The 21,889-nt window shown below is 65.2% G+C and overlaps 3 protein-coding genes across 4 annotated transcripts; 1 reads left to right on the forward strand and 2 right to left on the reverse strand.

The window, feature by feature from the left end:
• Positions 1-1,925: 1,925 nt before the first annotated feature.
• On the reverse strand, positions 1,926-7,230 carry TWNK (twinkle mtDNA helicase). Of its 2 annotated transcripts, XM_068398679.1 has the most exons (6): positions 5,943-7,230; positions 5,175-5,415; positions 4,520-4,627; positions 4,027-4,168; positions 3,274-3,351; positions 1,926-3,190 (listed from the first exon to the last, which is right to left on the reverse strand). In XM_068398679.1, exons 1-6 carry the CDS (start codon positions 7,198-7,200, stop codon positions 2,723-2,725), a joined length of 2,295 nt encoding a protein of 764 aa, XP_068254780.1. In that variant the 5' UTR covers positions 7,201-7,230; the 3' UTR covers positions 1,926-2,722. The 2 variants fall into 2 exon arrangements, with proteins under 2 accessions (XP_068254780.1, XP_068254781.1); XM_068398680.1 differs by having other exon boundaries at positions 2,804-3,351.
• A 174-nt stretch (positions 7,231-7,404) lies between these two features.
• On the forward strand, positions 7,405-8,567 carry MRPL43 (mitochondrial ribosomal protein L43). Its single transcript, XM_068398987.1, has 3 exons — positions 7,405-7,562; positions 8,016-8,122; positions 8,332-8,567. Exons 1-3 carry the CDS (start codon positions 7,432-7,434, stop codon positions 8,544-8,546), a joined length of 453 nt encoding a protein of 150 aa, XP_068255088.1. The 5' UTR covers positions 7,405-7,431; the 3' UTR covers positions 8,547-8,567.
• Positions 8,568-9,786: 1,219 nt separating this feature from the next.
• SEMA4G (semaphorin 4G) lies at positions 9,787-17,467 on the reverse strand. The gene is made up of 14 exons (XM_068398965.1): positions 17,263-17,467; positions 15,918-16,066; positions 15,298-15,360; positions 15,123-15,221; positions 13,824-13,917; positions 13,407-13,520; positions 13,042-13,208; positions 12,737-12,906; positions 12,427-12,571; positions 12,124-12,346; positions 11,922-12,037; positions 11,420-11,577; positions 11,168-11,229; positions 9,787-11,085 (listed from the first exon to the last, which is right to left on the reverse strand). The coding sequence occupies exons 1-14, from the start codon at positions 17,381-17,383 to the stop codon at positions 10,217-10,219; spliced, it is 2,550 nt and encodes an 849-aa protein (XP_068255066.1). The 5' UTR covers positions 17,384-17,467; the 3' UTR covers positions 9,787-10,216.
• Between the last annotated feature and the right edge of the window lie 4,422 nt (positions 17,468-21,889).

Genomic DNA, 21,889 nt, shown 5'->3' on the forward strand with positions numbered 1-21,889 from the left:
AGCTATGCCTCCCTCTATCCTCCCCACATCCCGAGGCTCCCTGGGTGGTGCTGCCCCCCTCGTCAGCCCCACACCCCCCCTTGCCCTCCCACCCACCCCACGCCGCCCCACTGAGCCCCACAGCACCCAGCCTGCCCCACGGTGCTTCCACCCTGCCCGACCCCACGGCACCCCTCCGTGCCCCATGGCACCCCTGGGTCCTCGCTGCCCCACAGCTCCCCCAAAGTGCTCTAAAACACCCCCAAAGTTCCCCATGACACCCCCAAAGTGCCCCACGGAGCCCCAGGGCCTGTCCTGCCCCACAACACCCCAAAGTGCCCCAGGACACCCCCAAAGTGCATCATAGAGCCCCTGGGCTTCTGCTGCCCCACAGCTCCCCCAGAGTGCCCCTAAAACACCCCCAAAGTGTCCCACAGAGCCTCTGGGCCTCTGCTGCCCCACAGCTCCCCTAAAGTGCCCCTAAAGCACCCCAAAAGTGCTCCAAAACACCCCCAAAGTGCCCCACGGCACCCCTGGGCCCGCACTGCCCCACAGCTCCCCCACACTGCTCCTAAAGCACCCCCAAAGTGCCCCACGACCCCCTACACTGCCCCACAGAGCCCCTGGGCCTCTGCATCCCCAGGACACCCCCGAAGTGCCCCTGAAACACCCCGCAGCGGCCCACAGCGCCCCAGGGCCGCCGCTGCGCCCCAGACCCCCCCCACCAAAGCGGCCCCCGGCGGCCGGGCCCCCCCAAACACCCCAAGCGCCGGCAGCTCCCCCCAAGCGCCCCCAAATCCCCCCCCCCAAGCGCCCCCCGGGACCCCCGCGCCTCGGCCGCCCCACGGCTCGCCCCGAGCGCCGCCGCAGTGCGCCCCGGCCCGGCGGGACCCCCGGGCGCCCCCAGCCCCGGCCCCCGCACTCACCGCGGCCCCGCTGCCGCCCTCCCGCGCCGCGCCCCGCCCCGCGCCAGGCCCCGCCCTCCCCAAGACCCCGCCCCAGCCAGGCTCCGCCCCCGCCCCGCGAGGCCTCGCCCCCCGAGTGGGAAGGGGATGGGCACATGGGGGGCTGGGGGGTGCGTGGGGCGGCCGTGGGGTGGGACCCCCTGCGGGCGTCACCCTCGCCCAGCACCGCCCCAGTCCCGCCCATCCCGGGGGACCCCCGGCCTGGGGGGGGGGGGGGGGCTCACCCCCTTCATCACACTGGCCAAGCCCCCCCCGGGCACTCGCCATCCCCCAAAGCAGCCCCAGACCCACAGGGTGAAGGTCGCCCCCGAGGATATGGCCCTCCAAAATTATTTGGGGCACCCAGCACGCCACCGAGGGTGCTGGGGGGGCTCCACCCCGATTGACATCACCCCCTCCCCCGGGAGCTGGTGCAGCTGCTGCCACCCGGGGTCCCCTCCCAGGCTCAGCTCCATCACCCCCTCCCAGCCCCACGGAGGGGTGGGTGGGAGATGGAGGTCCTGGGCTTTCCCACTGCCCCACTTCCACCCCACAGCCCCCTGACAGCGCCCACCCTGGCCTAGTCCAGGGAGCTGAGGGGGGACACCCACAGCTCTCATCCCGCTGTGCTGGGGGCCTGTCTCCCCCCACCATCCCCAGCCTTACCTCCGCTTCCCCAGGACCCTCCTCCGCCATCACCCCCTGCCTGCCCAGGGGGGCTCAAACCTGTGCCACCAGCACCCAAGGGTGCTCGCGGTAGAGCCGGTGCGCCCCGGAAGCCTGGGGCTGGGTGCGTACCACGCACCTGCCCCGGCCCCTCATTATGGCTCAGGTCAAAACTATGCCCGGTGCGGAGGCTGGTAATAACCCGTGTGCCAGGGACGGGCGGGATGCTCCGCGCAGCGGGGACCTCCTCTGGCACCGCGTGCCCCCAGCCCCCTGGGGTTACCCTCCCAGCCCCAGGGTCCCCCGGGTGCAGGGACAGCGGCACAGAAACAGCGCTCACGTTTACGTTTTAATAAAACTTAGGAAGGGGGGAAAAAACCCAAAGGGATTAGACCAGGATCCGGCCGTGGGCTCGTCCTACCACGGCGAGGACTGGCCAGGTCACAGTATTTGCTGCCTGCAGCCCAGAGGGCAGGGGGATGGCCACCCCCCCAGCCCAGCAGAGCAAGGCAGGGCTGTCCCCCCCCGAGGTTTTACTGCTGGTGATGTCCCCCGGAAAAAGGGGCCGGGGGAGACCCTGAGCAAAGGGGGCTGTGCCAGGTGCCAGCTGACCGGGCAGAGCTGGCCAGGGCTGTGTCGCACCAGCTGGTGCAGGAGGACGCCAGCACTGCCTTGGACCCGCCGTGAGCAACGACCCCACGGGGGTCCGGCTCCCACCCTCCCACCACGTCCCACAGAGAGCGCACAGCTCTGGGGTAGGAGCCACCCACGACCTCTCACACTTCCCTCCACCACTTTCCCTTCACTGGCTCCATCCCAGCCAGGATCGAGCCCAGAGACCCCCACCTGTGACAGGGAGGTTCCCGCCATGTGTCCCTCTGCACAGGCCCCCCCACAGTCCCTCCTACCAGTGACAGCCCAAGATTTTGGCTCAATTTTAGCCACAATTCAACAATCTGCCGCAGGTCCAGAGATCCCAAAGTCCCAGGGCTGCAGGTCACTGCCCCCGTCACCCAGCCCACGCTGACTCCGCTCCCCGTGCTCCCAGCACTCAGCACCAGTACGAAGCGGCCAGCATTTGCCAAAGCATCCTCCTCTGGCTGCTCTTCTCCAGGATGAGCCCACTCCACCTCTCACGGTGAACCAACATCTCGGAGACACTGTGCTGGCGGCCAAGAGGCGGAGAAAGGGCCACAGCGGCACGTGGCTGCTGCTCCAAGGGAAGAGGGGCTGGTGCACCCCATCCCCGTGCTCCCAGCACCCGTCCCCATCCCTCCCGATGGACTGAGGAAGAGACTTGCCAGGTTCACGGCTTCTTGGGGGCTCCTGAGCCTCCCTCCAGAGCTTTCTTGGTGGCTCCCAAGCCTGCCTCCAGAGCTTTCTTGGAGGCTCCTGAGCCTCCCTCCGGAGCTTTCTTGGAGGCTCCCGAGCCTCCCTCCGGAGCTTTCTTGGAGGCTCCCGCGCCTGCCTCCGGAGCTTTCTTGGAGGCTCCCGCGCCTGCCTCCGGAGCTTTCTTGGTGGCTCCCGCGCCTGCCTCCGGAGCTTTCTTGGCTAAAAGCGCCTTCTCCTCCTTCATCTTCTTCAGCTTGACCTTGCTTTTGCTGGAGGACGAGAAGGTGAGTGAGGCCTTGCTGAACTCCAGGGGGAAGACGCCCACATCCCCATCGAAGCGGTTCTTGGACACCTGCAGGTAGCGCTTCCCTGGCCCCGTCACCAGCTTACGGTCCTGCAGGATGAGGACGTTGTCAGCCTCCTGGCTCGCCTGAGGGAAGAAAAACATCTCCAGGTGGGTGCCAGGGATGGAGTCCGAGTCACAGGGCTCAGAGGTGCTCTGGGGGTGCCTGCCTGGCTCCTTCAAGCCCTGTTATGGGGCGTCCCAGGCACTCCAGCACCTCCCAACACCAACTCCTTGTCTTCCCCCAGGCCATCCCAGCAACCCACTGGGCAGACAGGCTTGAGCTGAAGCCACAGCACACCCCAGGGAAATGCAGGAGGACAGGAGGGCCGTGCACACTCACAGAGCACCTCCTGCCCACCACTGCAGGGTCGTTCAGCATCACGGTGGAGACTGGAGCACTCACAGAGCCCATCCCTGCACCCTCCCTGGCTCCTTCTTTAATTATCTCATATTACATCCCACTCACAGTCAATGAGCAGTAATTAACTGCACATAAAGCCCCAACAGAGCTTTAGCTGGCAATGGATTTGCTCCGTGTCTGCATCTCCCTACCGAGGTCTGGCCAAACCGGGACTCCGCACATCTTCAGCGGGTGACAGGAGTCCTGGGGACATCCTGCCCCTCACAGCACCTTTCAGGTCCCCAGTGATGACTCAGGGTGCTGGTGGGAGCTGGTGATGGCTGCCTGACGTATCCCAGCCCCATCCTGGGAACACGCTGTGCCTGAGGGACAGGGAGGACCAGCCTGGTCCAGCTCACCTTGGCGGAACCGAAGATGGAGGCAGTCTGCAGCTCCTTCTCATCGTCCTCCTTGCGGGGGTGGATGACCAGCGTGATGTGGCACGTGTTGTCTGTGGCGAACTTGCGGAAGGCACCAACAATGTAGTCCTGGGCAGCGAGCCTGCCATGGCAAGAAGAACGGGGTCAGGGTCTGGCACTGCTCGGGGTAGCGGGCAGCAAGGTGCTGCCAGGCTCAGCCCCACAGCAGGAAGCACCCAGGGGTCTGAGCTCACACTGCGTGGGACAGACGAGCCCACATGGGCAAAGGGATGGGGCACAACAGGGATCACAGGTAATCAGCTCACCCGTTCCCACCCAGAGCAGTGATCGCCCTTCAATGGAACAGGGCTGCCAGACACAATTCAAGGGGACACCCTGCGTGGGTCCCCAGCCCCTGCTGTGACACCCAGTAGGGCCAGTTCCACTGATGAGGGTGGCGGAGGAAGGAGGGGGCGGCTTGGAGAAGGGCTACCTGTCCACGGAGAGGTGCTCGTGTCCCATCATGAACTGGAGGTTGTCGACGACCACGTGGGTGATGTCGTACATGTAGACAGCATGTTGCATGGTGTCAATCACTGTCCTGGGCAGGGGAAAACCACAATCAGTCACAAGGATGAGCAGAGGCGAGACTGGGGACTCTAAGCCAGGCACAGGGACAGGGAGAGGCAGAGCGAAGAGGCACCAGGCTGGTGCTGACACCCACACAGCCCCTGCCCACTGTCCCGTGATCCCCCCAGCCCGTGGGGACCCTCGGGGCGTGTGGGGATGCATGCAGGGACCGCAGCACCTGGTGAATAAAAGGAGCTGGAGGTGCCTGTCCTCCCTCCTCAGCAAACAGCAGCGCTACCAAGTGAGCAGGGTGTGGGGGCACACATCCTGCCAGGGGCAGAGGCTGGTTTTAGAGCAGCCACCTAGCACAGGGACAGGTCTCCTCCCTTCATCCCCACCCCAGAAGGAGGCTGCCACAGTCCCCATGTGCCAATCCTGGGACTGCATCAGTCCCAATGTGCCTCCTGCCTGCCCTAAATCCATAACCCACTGTGGGAGAAGAGCCCTGGCTCCCCAGGGCCTCGTAAAACATGCTGTGAGGGGCAAAATCCACTAAGGACGAAGGTGTGGGACCATACTTGATGTTCTGCTGGCCGTGAAAGGTCATGAAGTAGAGTGGGAGGTCCTCGAAGCGGTCGGCCCACTCATCGTACAGCTCCAGCTGGTCCTCCAGGCGCTGGGCAGCAAACTGCGTCAGCATGATCTTGGCCAGACGGACGTTGTTGATCTCGAAGCTGCCCCACAGTGTGCACACCCCCTGCATGCACAGGTCCAGCGCATACTCGCTGATAAAGGTTGTCTTCCCACTGCCTGTCGGGCCTGGCACAAGGACAACAGGAGGAATTAGCTGGGGGAGAAGATCTGACCTGTCCTGAATGCACCAGGGGCTTGTTCAGCAGTGGAAGCACCGGGCAGCAGACTAAGAGCGGCCCATCCGCAGCACCCCCACCAAAAACAAGTAGTGTCTCACGCCAGGCTGCCTGTCCGGGCACACATGTGTCACCTCCAGCAGCCAGCGGGTCCCTGCAGGGTGTGGGAAAGGGCTGGACAGCTGGCGGGGACCACAGAGAGGGCTCAGACAGGAGGCAGCGGATGGGAGAAGGGGGAAAGGACACTCCAGGAGTCCCTGCACCGCCCCAGGCATGGAGCCCATCCTCACGCCGGCGTGCCTGGCCCCACCACACCCGGGAACGTGCCCCAGCCTCTCGCACACTGCTACGATAGGCTCATCCAAAGCCCTGAGGAGAAAGGGACCAGGAAGACTCGTGAGGTGTCACCTCCAGCAGGGCGAAGCCACCAAAAAGCCCTCTGCTCCCCGTCCCATCCACCAGCTGCTTGCCCATCACCTGTGAAGACAGTGAGCTCCCCTCTGCGGTGCCCTTTGAGGAGCTTGTTGAGCTCGGGGAAGCGCGCCCACTTGACGCCGGCCACCTGCTCGGTGTTGACCAGCTCCCCGAACACCTCCTCGCGTAGCTGTCGGAAGGAGACGATGGATTTGTGACTGGCGGGCAGGGCAGCACGCAGGATCTTGGTGAGGTTCAGGCCTTGGTTCAGAGCATCCAAGGGCCGGGGCTGCAGGTCGCCAGGGCGCACCAGGGAGCAGCGCTTGAGGCTCAGCTTGCGAGCGAAGAGCTTGGCAGCTTCCCAGGAGCGCAGGTCCTCACCCAGCCACAGCGTGATGCGCTTGAACTGCTCCAGGTAGGGGAGGAGGGCAGGGGGCAGGCAGGTGGCCCCCCGCGGCAGGGCCAGGCTGGCCACCCCCGTAGCTTGGTGCAGGGCCAGGGCATCGAGCTCCCACCCAGTTAAGACCAGCTCTGTGTCTCGGCGGCTGATCAGGGGCAGCCCGAAGAGATTGCGATAGGAATCAAAGCGGGGTAAAGTCTCTTCCACGTAAGCTGTCGCATCCCCCTTCTTCTCCACCCTCATGAGCTTCAGGCCCTTCAGGGTGGCATCACGGGGGCTGAACCAGGGGAAGACGAGGGACTTGGCAGCCCTCAGGTAACGCACCCCAAAGCGTTTCAGGGTGGCATCTGTCACCAGGGAGATGCCGAACATGGCCTTGGTCGTGTTGGTCTCATCCTCGTCCAGCAGCTCCCAGAGCGGCAGCGCCCGGTCCCAGATGTGGCGGGCATCCTCGCGAGCCTGCCGCGTGTCCTCCTCCGGCTCCTCTGAGCTGGCGGGGGGAGAGCCGCGGTGCCGCAGCTCCACGTTGGCCTGGAAGTCCTGCCAGGTGCCCTCGGCCAGGGTGGCCGTGCACAGGAAGCTGCCCGTGGTCTTGTCAATGAACAGAGTGTACGGGGTGCTGGCGGGCGGCGGCGGCTGGTCCTCCCGGCCGTCCGTGAAGAGGCTGGGGGTGTGCAGGCAGCTGTACCCGTCGTGGAAGGGGATGCCCTGGGCCCGCAGGTACTGCCGGATCTCGGTGATGGAGACGGAGGGCACGGGCCCCTCGGGGGAGGGCAGCACGTCCTTCTTGTAGCGCCGCTGGGTGAGGCGGCCCGGCACGCCGGGGCTCAGCGAGGCTCCCTTGCTCCTCGCCCCCCCGCACAGCAGCGGCAGGATGCGGCCGGCGGCGGCTCTGCAGGGCCGCAGGGGCACCACCGCCATCCTGCCCGCGCCCCCGCCACCCGCCCGCGCCGCTGCCGCTCCGCATGGGCGGCGGCCCCCCGCCCCCGCGGCCCGGCGCCGCTCAGGCCGCCGCCCTCACGTGGAGCTCCACGGACGCCGCCATTGCCTGACCCCGCCGCCGCGCTCGGCGCGTCCCTTCCGGGCGGGGCCGGAAGCGGATGGTCTCGGCTTCCCCGCGCGGTTCCGGCTCCGGGGGAGGAGGGCGGCGCCATGACGGGCCGCGGGGCGCCCAGCCGGTTCCTGGCGGCCGTCCTGCACAACGGCGTGGGCCGCTACGTGCGGCAGCTCCAGCGCCTCCAGCTCCTCTTCAGCCCCACCGCCGCCGACGCCCGCGGCGCCAGGTACCGCCTGGGGCACCCCGCCCGCTGCCCCTGACCGCGTGGGGTGGGACGGGGAGCGGGGGAGAGGCCTGGTGCCCCCTGCCCTCTGACCTGGCGGGGGAGCGGCTTATCGGAAGCTGCGGTGGCTTCTGACCCGTCTGTGTAGGGAAGGTGCCGACCTCTGACCCACGGGGGCGGAGGGGCTGTGACCCCCGACCTCGTACGTGGTGGGAGAGGAGCTGGAGAAGGCACTGCTGACCCTTGGCCTCCGACCCCCGGCACCGGGGCAGGCCGGGCGATGGCCTCTGACCGGCAGGTGGCACGCCCTGACCTCTGCCCTGTGCCCCCTCCCGTGGGCGGGGCACAGGGTGGGGCTGACCCCACCTGTGACCTTTGCGCTGGGGCGGGGGGGGCTGCGGTGACCTCCGCCCTGTGACCCCGCGGGGGCTGACGGCCCCCCCCGCCCGCCCGCAGGCAGTTCGTGGAGGAGGCGGCGCTGGACTTCGCCCGGCGGCACCCCGATGTTGTCCTCTACGTCAGACCCCGCTCCGGCCGGGCCCCGGTGCTGCTGGCCGAGTACTGTGAGTGCGGGGGGGGGAGGACCGGGGGGTTTGGGGGGCGCAGGATGGGGCCGGGGCCCTCCCCACCCTGCCCCAGCTCTGCCCTGCCTCTGCCCAGCCACAGACAGTGCTGGGACCGGGTACTCTGCGGGATGGGGGAGAAGCAGCTGCCCCCCGGGGCGGGCTGCAGGTTGGGGGGCCCCCGGCCTGACCCCCCCGCTCTGCCGCAGTGAACGGGACAGTGCGTGAGGAGCTCATCGCCAGCAAGACGAGCGAGGAGATTGTGCAGCTGGCCACCAAGCTGGCCGGCCAGTCCGGCCTGGACATCATCCGCATCCGCAAACCCTTCCACACAGACAACCCCAGCGTCCAGGGCCAGTGGCATCCCCTCACCAACAAACCCTCCGTCCTCACCATCCAGGGCCCGCGCCTGCAGCCCCAATAAAGCCTTCACCCCACCGCCGCATCCAGACAGAGCCGCATTTATTGCCGGGGGAGCACGTGGGGCTGTGCACAAGGGGTGCCAGACAGAGAGAGCGATGCTCCTCCTTGAAGGGTGGGTGGGTGCTTGGGGGTGGCTCATGCCCCCCTTGCAGCAAAAACAAGGGTGGGGGCAGGCTGGGAGAGCCCAGGCATCCGGCTCTTGCCTTTTCCCAGTAAGCCTCGCTCTTCTGGGGCAGGAGGGCCTGGGCTCCAGCCCGTTCAGGACCCCAGGGGCTGCCACCCCAGTCCTGCCCCCCTGCAGGGCTGAGCTCCAGGCAATGTCCTGATCCTGGAGGTGCCAGCAGGGAACACAGAGGTGAGAACATGCATCCCAGCAAGTCTGTTCCTCCCCAGCTTCTCCAGTGTCACCACCCTGTCCTTGGGGCATGAATGCTTTTGTCAGCCCAGTCCCTTGGGTTCCCCCAGGAGGCAGCAGGAGCAGAGGTAGTTGGGGGGATTTAGGGACAGTGGCTGCCCCTGGAAAGTGCATGAAGAGGAGGAGGCCCCAGAGGGAGGCAGGCCCTTGTCCAGCCTCCTCCTCCTCGCTGTGCGAGGACGTTTGCCCTCTCACACGTTGTCCGACAGGGGACAGGGCTGCGTTTGAACCCCAGTTCTCCAACGGCACCACGCAGGAGGGCAGAAACACTCGTTGCACTGGGATGCTGGGGCACTGCAGACGTCGGGGGGATGTGGGTGCTGCGCTGGTCCCTTGCCACGCCGCAGGGCAGGGCGGTGGCTGCTGGTCCTGCTGCCAGTGCATCTTGCTGCCTGCTGCCGCATCCCGCTGTTCCCCTGCAGCGCCCTGGGGAGAAGGGGCAGAGCCCTGTCAGGGTCAGAGGTCCCAGGGGTGCCACTTCCCCAGGACACCCAGCCCTTCAATCCACCTGGGGCCTCCTCGCAGCAGGCACGTGCCGCTCCACCAGCTGCTCCAGGGTGTTTGGAGACGTGGGCTCCTTGCCCCAGCTCTGTCCCTCGCAGAATCGTCCTCTCCCAGAGAGGAAACCCTGGGGGGGCAGACGTGGGAGAGCGGGCAGAGGCTGGCAGCCACCGAGGTCACCCCCCCACCACATGAGATGTGTCCACAGCCCCTCTCCCACCTGCAAGTGGGCATGGAGGAAAAAACCCGCCGTGGCCCCACGCTGGGACGGGACCCTGCACCCTGCGTGAGGCGCAGGCACCGCACGGCAGCCCGCAGCCCCCCTCTCTGCTCCTCACCCACCTCTCAGCAGCCGTCTGGCTCCCGTGCGCCGAGGGATGCCCAGCGGGGCAGGCCGAGTCCACGCGTCCACAGCAGCATCTCTCACGCCTAGACGGACAGACAGACAGAAACTCTCCCTCCCCCCCGGTGTCCACCTTCAGCCAGGCGCCAGCTCCTGCCTCCAGCTCATGGCCGTCGGTGGGTTTTTATACATAAATAGAGCTCCCAAATTTAAATAGATTCTTTTTTTTTCTTCTGTACAGCAAGTCTCAAAAGTGAGTGAAAAGCCGAAGGAATGGCCGAGCCCGGGCCCGGCCCAGCTCTGCCATCCAGGAGGTAGTTTCGCCTGAGTCTTGTAACACTGCTGGCAGGGGGTGGGAGAAGGGGCTGGAGGGGAGGAGGGTCCTGCTGGCAGGAACCCCCCTCCCCGACCCCTACACGGAGCTCTCGTCCAACTTCTCCACCAGCTGCGTGTGTTTCCGCTTCTCCAGGATCTTGCTGAGCTCCTCGGTGAAGGACGCGCTGTAGAGTGGCGAGGCCAGCGGCTCCTCCTGCTGCTGCAGCAGCATGTAGCTGTTGCCGTTCATCTTGCGGAGGACGTTGGGCAGAGCCCCCACGCCGTTGGTGAGCTCAGCCGGCAGCGGCGGCGGCGGCGGCAGCGGGGGCACGGCAGCCGGCAGCTCCTTCACCGGGGAGGTGGCAGCCGTGGGCGCCTCGCCGGGGATGATCCGCAGGCAGCCGTCGGGGTAGGCGAGCTCTTCCTCCTCATCCTCCTCCTCCCGGCGACCCTTGCGCAGGCAGTTGGCCGAGACGGTCTGCAGCTCCACGCTGGCTGGCCGCGGCTCCCCCAGGACATACTTGCCCTTGCGCTTCTCCAGGCAGGACACGTAGAGGAGGACGGCGCTGAGCACGGCGCACAGCACCACCAAGGCGACGATGGCAGAGACATAAGCCACCTTGACATCACCGGCCGCCTGGCTGGCGGCGTGGGGCGGTGCGGCCGCCGTGGGGCCGCGGGGCAGCTCGGGCAGCACGGTGAGGCTGTAGGCGGCCAGCAGCGTCCGCAGACCCCGCTCCTCCCCGTAGCAGCGGTACTCGCCGCTGTGCTGGGGCAGCGTGTCGGTCACCAGCAGCCCGTCCACCCCCACGCGCAGCCGGTCCTGCCCCGCGCCCGGCACCTCGCTGCCGTTCAGCAGCCACACGGCTCGTGCCAGGTTGGAGCGCTGGTCGCAGGGCAGCAGCACGTCGTCACCCTGCAGCACCGTCCGGTTCTTCCAGGGCAGGGAGCCTGCGGGGACAGGCACTGCTTCGCACCCGACCCGGCCACCCTAAGGGACACCAGACACCGGCAGCCCCCGCAGTCCCGAGGGGCGGCGCAGACTCACCCCGCCCGGAGCTGCTCCGGCATCCCTCGTTGCCGCTCTGAATGTCCTGCACCAGCCCTCTGCTGCAAGATGTGGGGGGGCTTCAGCTGTACAGCCCTGGCTGAGCACACCCTTACGGGGTCACGGCCACCGACAGACTTGCCGCTGGATGCCAGAAGCCTCGGGGGTGGCACTGGGGTAACCGTGCCATGGGGTGACGTGCAACAGCACAGGATGGGGCAGGTGGGAGGCTCGTGGGGACCCCGTCCCTACCTGCCGGAGGTGGCGGTGGTGGTGGCGCGGCAGGCCCTGCCGTCCCAGGCGCAGTAGGGGTCCCGGGCGAGGACGCAGTCGTAGCAGGAGGCGTACCTGGCGCAGGAGGCCAGGGGCACCTGCAGGACCCCGCTAGCTGCCCCCACATACAGGCTCCTCTGGGGGAAAAGGGCTGGCTCAGCACTGCCCTGGTGCCGCTGGGCTGTGGGGTGCCCCATGGTGCCCAGACATCCCCCCTCTCCAGCCCCGCAGCACAGTTCTCCCTTGGTGGGGGTGCAAGGGAAGGGCCCCCAGTCAGTGCCAACAGCTGCAGCTGGCACCTGGCAAGGGTGTGAGGGCTGGGCTGGCCCCTTACCCCAGGTTGCCCCACTGAGTTCTGGCATGTATCCCAAGCTGGGATGACCCAGGACCCCCCTGTCCCTCAAACAGCCCAATGGCAGCTTCGCAACACAAACGTGCCCCATGTGTGGTGTGTGTCCCCCCCACTTCTTCCACCCCTCACCTGGGCATGGGAGATCACCAGGTTCTCCACGGGCTGCGGCTCCCTGAACACCTGCACCTCCTCCACAATGTGGATGCCGGAGCCCACCACCACGGCCTTGTGGATCCATCCGTCCCCTGGAGAGCAGAGTGAGGGGGTCAGGAGGGAGTGTGGGGTGTCCCCCCTGCCCAGCAGAGACCTGGCAAACTCATCCCGCGCTCACCCGTCCCCATGAAGAGCACGTCGTAGGAGCGGCCGTCAAGGGCCTGCACCCTGTCCACGGCCAGCCGGCTGTACACCACACTCTTCTTCACCAGCAGCGGCTCCCCGCCCGCCGGCTTCACCTCCTCAAACATGAGCGGGTGCAGCTTGACGAAGTCCAGGACGCTGTTGGGCAGGTCCTGCGAGGAGTTGTAGCCCTTCCTGCGGGAGCGGTCCGTGATGCACTGCCCGGGGGAGACAGGGGTCAGGGGGGGATGCGGCCACCCCACACCCCCCCCTTGCTCCGCACCCCTGGGGCACTCACAGAGCCGGGCCGGGGCTCGGGCACCGCACCATCGTAGCGCGACCACTTGCGAGCTGAGTCCTGGTATTCCATGTAGGGGCCCTCGAAGGCGCGCAGCACCGCCGAGATGCTGTAGCGGCACACGGCCGAGGCCTCCATGGTCCTCCTGGGGGGCAAAGCCCCACCTGAGCCCGGGCAGGCACATGGGTGCTTCCCACTGATGCACCCCAGGGTGCTCAGCGCCCGCCTGCACGTCTCCCCTCAAGCATCTCTGGTCCCCCCAGTGCCACAGACTTTTAGCCCCAGCCGTTTCAGCCACTGCCCCGCTCACCACTGCGCTGAGAGGGTGAAGGCGGCGTAGAAGACAGTGCTGGCCCAGCCGCCCCCGTCCAGGTTGCAGACGCTGCGCAGCACCTCGTAGTAGGGGATGTAGCAGACCAGGCGTGCCTTCATGAAGGACGTCCACTTGCGCTGCAGGATCTTCTTCCCCCCCACATCACTCTGGGAGGGTGCAGGGAGCAGGTGGGGGTGTGTGCGCCCCTCTGCCCATGCCTCAGTTTCCCCCAAGGTGCAGGCACGCAGCCCGTGCACCAGGAGGAACAGCGCTTGGCTCCCCGTGGCTGGGGACATGCCTACCTTGCAGACACGGGCCACCCGGGCCACTCGGGCCATCTGGCTCTTGTCAAAGAAGGATGTGGTCTCCTCACCCGCCCGCTCCGTGAAGAAGTAGTAGATCTTGTCATCGTCACCCACGGGGCTGTCCTTGCTCTCCTGGACCAGCACAGAGGCCACGAACTCGGCATCTGGGGGATGCAGAGCGAGAGGTGGAGACTGGGGACCCACCACGGGATGGGGGATCCCTCCCTGCCTCGGTTTCCTCTCATGGCAAACCACACAGGACCCCAGGGCCACCCCCCACTCCTGCCCCATGCTCCCTGAGGTGATGCACAGCGTCCCACCGCCCGTGATGCCAGTCCTGGGGGTTAATGGGGATGTCTCACCGTTCAGCCAGTGCAGCGGGGACTCTTCCGTCTTCAGCGGCCGCTGGTGCAGGTTCCTGCGGATGTCAGGGAGGCTCCGAAATTCATAGCGCGTGGCCGTGTACAAGCCGCCGTCTGGGGAGGGCAGGCACCCGTCAGCATGGCCATGCACCCCGGGCGCAGCAGGAACAGCCCCAAAAGCCACCAGCATCACAGAATCACAGAATGTTAGGGATTGGAAGGGACCTCGAAAGATCATCTAGTCCCCATGCCCCAGGACAAGGAGGAGAAGGAGGACCAGGTCCTGGCTTGCTAAGGCCCCCGTGCGCAGAGCCCACCTGGCTGGGGACCCCTCGTGGGGGCGTTGGGGATGGGGCCAGGGTGGGTGACATCCTGCATGTCCCTGTCCCCACCAGCCCTGGGAAAGGTGCCGCTTACCCACGATGAGGCCGGTGTAGCCCCGGGCAGGGTCGTACGGGCACTTCTCCTTGCCTTCCTCAAAGTGGGATGGCAACGTGAACCTGTTGGCATCCTTGATGGGGAGAGGGGACGGGGTTAGACAGGAGGGACAGACCCGCCTCGCCTGCCAGCCCCAGGCTCTCTGCAAAGGCTACTAGCAGGGACAAAGCCATGCCCATGGCTGTGCCCTTGTCCGGGCAAGACAAACCGCCCCCGGCACCCTCCAGCTGGTCAGAAACCACAGGGACAGCCAGAGCCCCCAGCCAAGAGCAGGGAGAGGGCTCGGGGGGGGAAGGGGAGCCCTGGCACCCCACTTGGCATTGCGTGGGCACCGGGCAGGGGCCGGCCAGCGCAGCCGATGTTCCCGGGCTGTGCCTGGCCGGCAGACGCTGCCCAGTCGGACTGGGTCCCCTGGGTGACGTCCCCCTCACAGCAGGTGTTATTTTCTTTTGGGTTTGCAGTTCAAAGCGTGTCAAATAATGACAGGGCCCTTCCAGCTCGGCGGCTCCTCCGCCTGACTCCCAGGGCGCGCGATGGCCAAACCGGACCGGCGGCACAGCCGTGGGAACGGGCACGGCCCCTCCGGGGCTCCCCGCCACGCTGGGGACACGGCCCCAGGCCCCTTTGCCCCCCAGCTCAGGGAGGGAGGTGGGCAAAGGGTGGCCAAGTCACTGAGAAGCCACCGCATGGGGGTGAAAGTCCCGCTGCTGGGGGACGTGGCTGCCCGGGGCCACTCTGCCGTGAGTCACGGCCACGCAGGGACCCCTGGCCTGGCCCGGGACATCCCTGGGGAGGGGCTGCTGAGTCAGCCCTGCCACCGTCAACCTCCCTGCCACCATCACCCTCCGTGGGCACGCTTGCCACCGGCCACCAGCCAGTCTGCAAGCCCTTGCTTTGGGACGGGACCCTGCAAGAGCAGGGGCTGGAAACCAGCTCCAGTGTTGGACGTCCCAATCCACCAACCCCGCTGAGCCCACGTGTTCCTCCCACGGCACCGATCCATCCCCAGCCGTCTCGTTATGGGGCCAGAGTCCAACCCCAGCACCAGGGTGGGGACTTTGCGCATCTGCGTCACGGTGACTGCGTCCCCAAACCAACCCACCCCAGGATGGGGGTCACTCGCCTCCCCCCTGAGCTGGGGAGGGGCTGGGAGAGGGGCAGAAAGGGAGGGGGGCTGCAGGTGGAGATGGTGGGAGAGGACGGGGGCTGCACTACCAGTTGTCACAGTGACACGGTGTCAGGGGACAGGTGACAGCCGTGGGGCCAAGCAGTACTCACGATGGTGGCGCAGAGCGGGTGGAAAGCGTAGGTCCCGCAGGCGTAGAGGTGGGTGCTGTTCAGCCTCTGCAGAAACCGCACGTGGTTGAAGCACTCGGTCTGCGGAGGGGGAGGACAGGCGTCACGACACGGGGAAAGCGGTGGCTGCCCCCCAGCACCCACCCACTGCCTCTACCTTGTTGTTTTTGCCCTTCTGCAGGCAGTCCATCTGCTTCTCTGGGGAGGCTTCCCAGTGGATCTGCAAGGGGAAGAGGGACTGTCACTGCGTGATCCCCCCATCGCTGCAGGCTCCAGCCTCTGCCAGAGCCGTCAGAGATGCTAAAATCCTCTCTTATTTAGAGAGGGCACAGCTGCTCAGAGCACGAGATGGCACCCTGCCCGCGTCCCCCCAGCCCGGGGCGAGAATGGTCCCACACCCCGACCTGTGGGCAGAAACCCCAGAGCACCTGCAGGAGCCTGGAGGAATTTTGGGGTGTCCTTCCCGGGGGGAGCAAAGGGGTGCGCTTCCCTCCCTGCCCCTCATCCTGCCAGGGTGTCCCTGAAGCAGGCGGCTCTGAGCTTGGGGACATCTCCCACCGCTGTCCCCACGCTGCCTGGCTGGGGAAAAGGACCAGGCGTCCACAGGGGACCTGAGGACAGACCTAGGGACAGACCTAGGGACAGCACCTCCAGGCAAGACCTGAGATGGCGAGCAGGAGGATGAGCAGGGACAGGGTGGCCACAATTCGGGCAGGGACCGGGCAGCGTGGGACAGGAGAGGACAACCAGCCAGCGGCAGGCAGAGGCCGGGCTCACCGTGCGGTGGGACCCGTTGGCCACGTCGCTGGAGTTGAGGGCGAAGATGGCTCCCCTGGCACCCACGTAGAGGATGCCCCGGTCGTCCTCCAGCAGCAGGGTGCTGTAGTTGAGGGTGCGTGCGCTGAAGCGCCGGACGCCCGACAGCTCTGCAAAGGGAACAGGGGCTTGAGGGGGGACCTCAGGGCAGGCACGGGGCGAGCCACTAGGGAAAGACAGAGAATGGAGCCGGGAGCGGGTGAGAAGGCACCCACTGAGGTTATCAGGCAGACGGTGCCAGGGGCCAGTGGTTACGGCAGGAGGAAAGGAAGAGGGGTGGTTTGGTAGGAGGAGAAAGGCACTAACTGGGCTCAGGCTCACAGGGGAAATTTCTCCCCACTAATTAAAACGGCAGCTCACGGGTGGGAGCTGCGATGTCCATGCCCAGCATGGACCTGCCACGCTGTTTGGGGAACCACTGGAGGAAGGGAAAACACACCGTCAGTGACGCCAGCTCCAAACCGAACCCAGCCAGCCTGAAAGGAAGGATGCAGAAACACCTGAACCAAAACTGCTGTGCAAGGGGAGGGCTTCTGCGGCGAGGCTGGGCGCTCCCTGCCCACCGAGCTGGAGAAACCATGCAATTTGGGGTGCTGAGAGGTGTGAGGTGGGACTCAGCCCTGGCCAGAGGGACTCCAAGCCAGGCTCGGACCCTCCTGCCGCAGGAGGAGAAAGTCCTGTGGGGCTTGAGACCCCAGCGGCAGCTGGGGAGGGAATGAGCCCCGCAAAAGGAGGCATTGCCTGGGGAGAAAAGGGCACCCCAGACGCAATCGAAACCCTCTCCCACCATCGACCGCTGAGCTGGGCTTCACTAACGAGGGCAACGAAGTTGTGTGGATGCCCAAGGCACGATGACCCTGCGGGGCTGGCTGACACCACAGAGGCTGGAGGCCAAGAGCCCAGTGGCAATTAGTGAAAATCATCGAAGAAAGCTCCCTGCTGACTACCTGGGCCATGAGAGCCCAGCTCAGGTGGGACATCCGGCTCAGGACACCCTCCAAGGGCGGCTGGGCAGGGCCAGGGGCTGGCCAGGGCTGGCTGCCTGTACATCCTTGTCCGCCCCCCCGGCTTTTGGGGAGATGCCTTTGCCCTGCTCCATCCCTCTGGGCACCCAACACCAGGCAGCTATGCGGGCTCCGATTTCTAGAGCCCATGGGACCAGAGGGCCCCCTGTAGCCTCCCCCCATGCTGAGCCCCCTGTTCCGGGAGGCTGCCAAAGGCTGGACGCAGTCGCGATGCACCAAACCCACTGCAAGCAAGCCCCCAAACCTCACCGCCACCACCAAGACCCGCCACCACCCCTTACCATCAAAGGTGACCGTTGTCCTGGGGGTGGCATCCAGGTCGGTGGCAGACCGCCGCGACGGGTAGCCCATCGCCACCGCCATGAAGAGAGCCGTCAGGAGATGGGATGTGCCTCCGCTCATCTTCCCACTCCCCCGGCGAGGGCAGCCGCCCAGCCGATCCTCGGGACACGCTCCCCAGCTCCCCGGGATGGGGCTGGCTGCCAAACCCTCCTGAAACACAGAGCACCGGGTCAGACGCTCCCGCTGTCCCCAGCACCTCACGAGGGAGCAGGCTGGGGAAGGAGCCGGCCATGCACACGCATGGACGCTTGACCGGGCATGGTCTCAGCCTTGCCAAAGGGGAAACTGAGGCATGGTACAAGGTGTTGAGCCTATGGCCAGCACAGGGCAGCGAGGGGATTTTGAGCAGAGGGACCGCTCGCAGCATCCCCCTGGCCCAGCGTCTGCTCCATCTGAGCGGCGGCAGTCGCTTGCTGAGCGCTTGGTTTGGTTGCTCGGAGGCTCATTTTCCTCCGGGTCTGCTCCGGGCTTCCCCCTCCTTCGCTCCCAGCCATGTCCTCCTGCAGCTCCCCCTGACCGAAGGATACACTTCAGCAGAGCCAGCAGATCCCCTCATTGCATTTTCACACCCAAAAAGGTGCATTTACCCCCAAAAGCAGAGAGCAGGGGCCAAGCCCCTCTGCGGGTCTCTGGGCACACTGGGGTGCCCCAAGCCTTGCTCCCCGGAGCGGCTGTGGAGGACGGGCGGCGGGGGGGCTCCAGGGGCTCCGCTCCTCCCTGAAAGCACACCTGGCCATCTCCTGCCGCACAAGATACTTGTCCCCCAAGTTTTACCCCTCCTGAAATGACGAGACTCCCAAGGACAGAGGCGCGGGGAAGGATGCTTCAGGCACGCAGCGACGCAGGGTGAAGGAAAACCCATACAGGAGCCACTTGGCATCTTCATCAAGTCTTTTCAAGCGAGAACAGTTTTTCCCCACGGTGTTTTTCCATGAGATTTCAGTTTCCCTTTCATCCCAAGCTGCCTTGAAGCTCAGCATCTACCCTGGCTCTCGCTTTCATGCATCTGATCCCTCCCAAATAACCCCCTGCCTCTCCCAGTTCATTTTGCAGGAGCTAAGGAGGAAGGAGACAACTGGGTATCTCCAAGCAGGAGAGCTCCCCATAAGCAACCAGCACCTATATGTTTGCTTAGGGTTGTTTTTTTTTTTAATATATATATAAACAAAATACCTGGCCCTGTAGAGAAGCTGTTCAAACACGCTCGCTGCAGACGGTTTCCCTGAAGCAAATACCTCGCTGTGTCTCAGGCAGAGGGGAGGTAAAAATCAAAGTGAAACGAAAGTGAAAAGGGCTTTGGGGCTGAAAAGGAGAAGCGAGGGGCTGGATGTGGGATCCAGCCATAGTCCTGGAACCTGCCTTAAACCACTGTTTCCTTCAGGGGGGTTCAGACCCAGACCTCGTGCCTGCACTGGCTGCTGCCCCCAAGCATCCCAGGAATGGAGCAGAGGGGAGAAGTACCCCCCTGCTCCTTCCTGCCTCGCTGGCCCCCAGGCATCAGCCCAGCACAGAGCACCCATAGAGCACCCAACCCACAGAGCAGGCAGGGTGCTGCCTGCGGGGCTGAGCTCACCAGGGAGCAGAGGATGGCGACCCGGAGCATCCTCCCTCCAAGGAACTCCATCGCGAGCAGGGATGGAGGTCAACGAGAAACAAGTTACTTTGGTGGCACCATGTCTGGCACAAGCAAAACCCACCAATGTTTTGGGGCAAAGCAAGCGGTGGGTCACTTTTGGAGCACCAAAGCACCCAAAAGCGCTCCGGCAGCCCCATGCTGACACCTCTCCATCAAGCCAGCGGGACCAGGGCCACGCTGGCGGCTGCAGGGACCCTTCCCCAGGCCTCTGTAAGGGGACACGAGCCCAGAATCACACACAACCCACAAGAGCTGCCGTGCACCTGGGCTGCGAAAGCAGAGAGGAGGAGAAACCTTCTTACGACAAGGCAAACAACGATCCCTAATAAATGAGTAACAGCCCTGCGAGCCGCCTGCACGCTGCCGGGCGTCCTCACCTTATCTCCCGCGAACAAACAAGCCCTGAACTTTGCCTGCTGCCCGGCTCCGGGCGCGACGGGGATTGGAGCCAGGAGCGCGGCGGAGCAGGGAGGCAGGGACGCAGCTTATCGCAGGGCAAGCGCTGCACTGCCAGCCAGCCCCGGCTAACGTTTAACCAGTGTGAGCACCGAGCCAGCACAGGGGGGAAAAATAAAAACAATAAATGAAGCTGTGGGGCTGCACGGGGTTCTCAGGTGGGCAGGGACAATGGGGAGCAGCATCCCCTGCCACCGGGGCTGGGCTCCTCGGCTTTTTCCAGGGGAGCAGCTACACCCATTGCCAAAGGCTCCTTTGCCCGAGATCAGATGTAACTTTGCCCTAAAGGACATTTAATCAGTTAGCTGTAAGAGCCAGTTAATATTTTACTCAAAGGGAAGGGCTGCTCCGAGCTTCTCTTTTTTTTTTTTATTTTTTTATTTTTCATACCGAGGGTGGGGAGAAAGAGCAAAAAGGAACTGAAACCTTCCTTGGTCCCACTCAGATCGTCACCCTAGGCTGCAGCCGTGCCAAGTACCCCCAAACCATCATCCCCCCACTCAGCAGGGTGCAAGTTCAAAGCTCTGGGTGAAGGCGAGGGCTGGGGTGGGAGGCAGAGGAGGTCTTGGTCTGTGAGACCCATCACTCAGGCTGGGGATGGCTGGATTCCTCAAGCCCAGCTGTTCCATGGGAAACAGGGAAAAGCCAGGAGGGGAAACGCCACAGAGTTTTCTTCAGGGGAGGGACACAAAATGGGGAGAGGAAGAAGCTGAAAAGCAGCAGCAGCTCCAATGAAATCTGGGGTTTAAGAGAAAAACTGTCCAGAAAGCCCATCCTGTCCCCGGAGCGAGCTCCCGAGCTCCCAAGCCCCTCGGTGCCTCACCTACTTCCCAGCGCAGGGGGGATCGACATAGGACCCGAAATATGGCCCCAGCTCCCGCCCCGGCCAGCGACGCTGAAGGAGAAGGGTGGTGGAGGCAGGATCCGGCCGTGGGGCTGATGGCCGCCCCGAGAGCAGGGCGAAGGCAAGCAGCAGCCGCTCCGATCGCAGCGTGCAGCGTCCTCGGGGGCCAGAGCCCACCCTCCTACCGCCGGCTTTCGGTGCTCCTGCGGGATGCAGCCCTGGGTCCCAGCACAGAGCCGGGTGAGCCCAACCCAGGCGGGACGGGTTTGCTGGTCCCCGGGGAACGCCAGGAAAGCAGCGGGGCGGCAGAAGTGTGCAGGCGTGCGCGAGCGTGCAAGGCAGTGAGCGAGTCCCGGTCAGGTCTGACTGGGTTTACTGGGTCACGACGGAAGCCGTGCGAGCGTGACTGTGCCGGCCTCAGCCTCTCGCCAGCCGTCACAGCACACCCAAACGAGCCCGCCCGGTCGGCAACTCCTTAAAATCCCCACGACCAGCATCTCTGGAGGCGCAAAAACCTTTTGATGAGTGTATTTCTGGGCGGCAGGTCTCGCCAACCTGGATCTGGCCAAAGAAACCAGCCAAAGCTGCCGCACCCTTCGACGGCCGCTGCACGGGAGCTTCTGCTGGCCGTGGCGGCCCTTTCCCGCTGCCCCGCGGTCCTCAAAGCCATGAGGCAGCAAAACCTGGGAGCAAGAGCCATCCGCAAGCTGCGATGCAGGGAAGCTGTGCAGCCAGTGGGGCTGGCAAACATGGAGGGACCTCAGCAAGGGTCTTGTGGGACCCCCATGGCTGTTTCCTTGGTGGCACAGCCAAAAACGATGCTGGCTTTTTAATTTAAAGGGAACCCAGGAGAAAAAATGGGAACACCAGGTGGGAGCAGCACTTCTCCGGCTCACCCCCAGCATCCATCCTGGGTGGTAGGACAGATTTGCAGAGTGGGATCAGACGCCTCCCCATCCCACCACTCCGTGGGCAGCTTGTGGTTGCTCCACCGAGCTCTAGTAAAGCCCAAGCAGCTCCCAGAAAGGCTGCCGGACCTTCCTCCCCTCCTTGTGGGCTGCCCGCCTTGGCAGCATGCATTCCTACAAGCGAGCGCTGCCGGCTTCCCAGTGGGGGCCAGGATTTCCAGTGGGTCTCCTCCAGGTTATGGGGCTGCAAAACAGCCTTAACAAGACTCCCGGTGGTGACTGCACCAGGGGACACCATTTACACCTCGCTTTTTCACAGCAGCCCAGCCCAGGCTCTCCAAACCCCAGCTTTACTCACTGGGGCCAAGCCCGGCACGTAACTCCCTCGGCTCCCTGGCCGCTCGCTCCCCCAGCCATGTTCCCACCAGCCCAGCGCCGTTTTACCCCCGCAGGGACCCACGCCAGTTGCCCTCGGGTTCAGACAAAACAGCCCGACCTGTTCCCAGTGCGGCGGGGGGCGAAAGGTGCTGGCCCCGGGGGATGAGGCAGGGACAACTCCCGGCTCCCAGGCGTGGGAACGAGCCAAGGAATTATGGAGAAGAGCCATCCAGTGAGAGGCAAGACCAGCCTGGGTCTGGCTGTGAACGCGGCGCATTTTGGGCCCCCCTTTCCCTGGAGCTGGCAAACCTTGGGTGGGAAATCCTGCAAGATGCAGGAAGAGG

The sequence above is a fragment of the Nyctibius grandis genome, chromosome 4 (genome assembly GCF_013368605.1).
Source record: "Nyctibius grandis isolate bNycGra1 chromosome 4, bNycGra1.pri, whole genome shotgun sequence".
In the NCBI taxonomy this organism is placed as follows: Eukaryota; Metazoa; Chordata; class Aves; order Nyctibiiformes; family Nyctibiidae; genus Nyctibius; species Nyctibius grandis.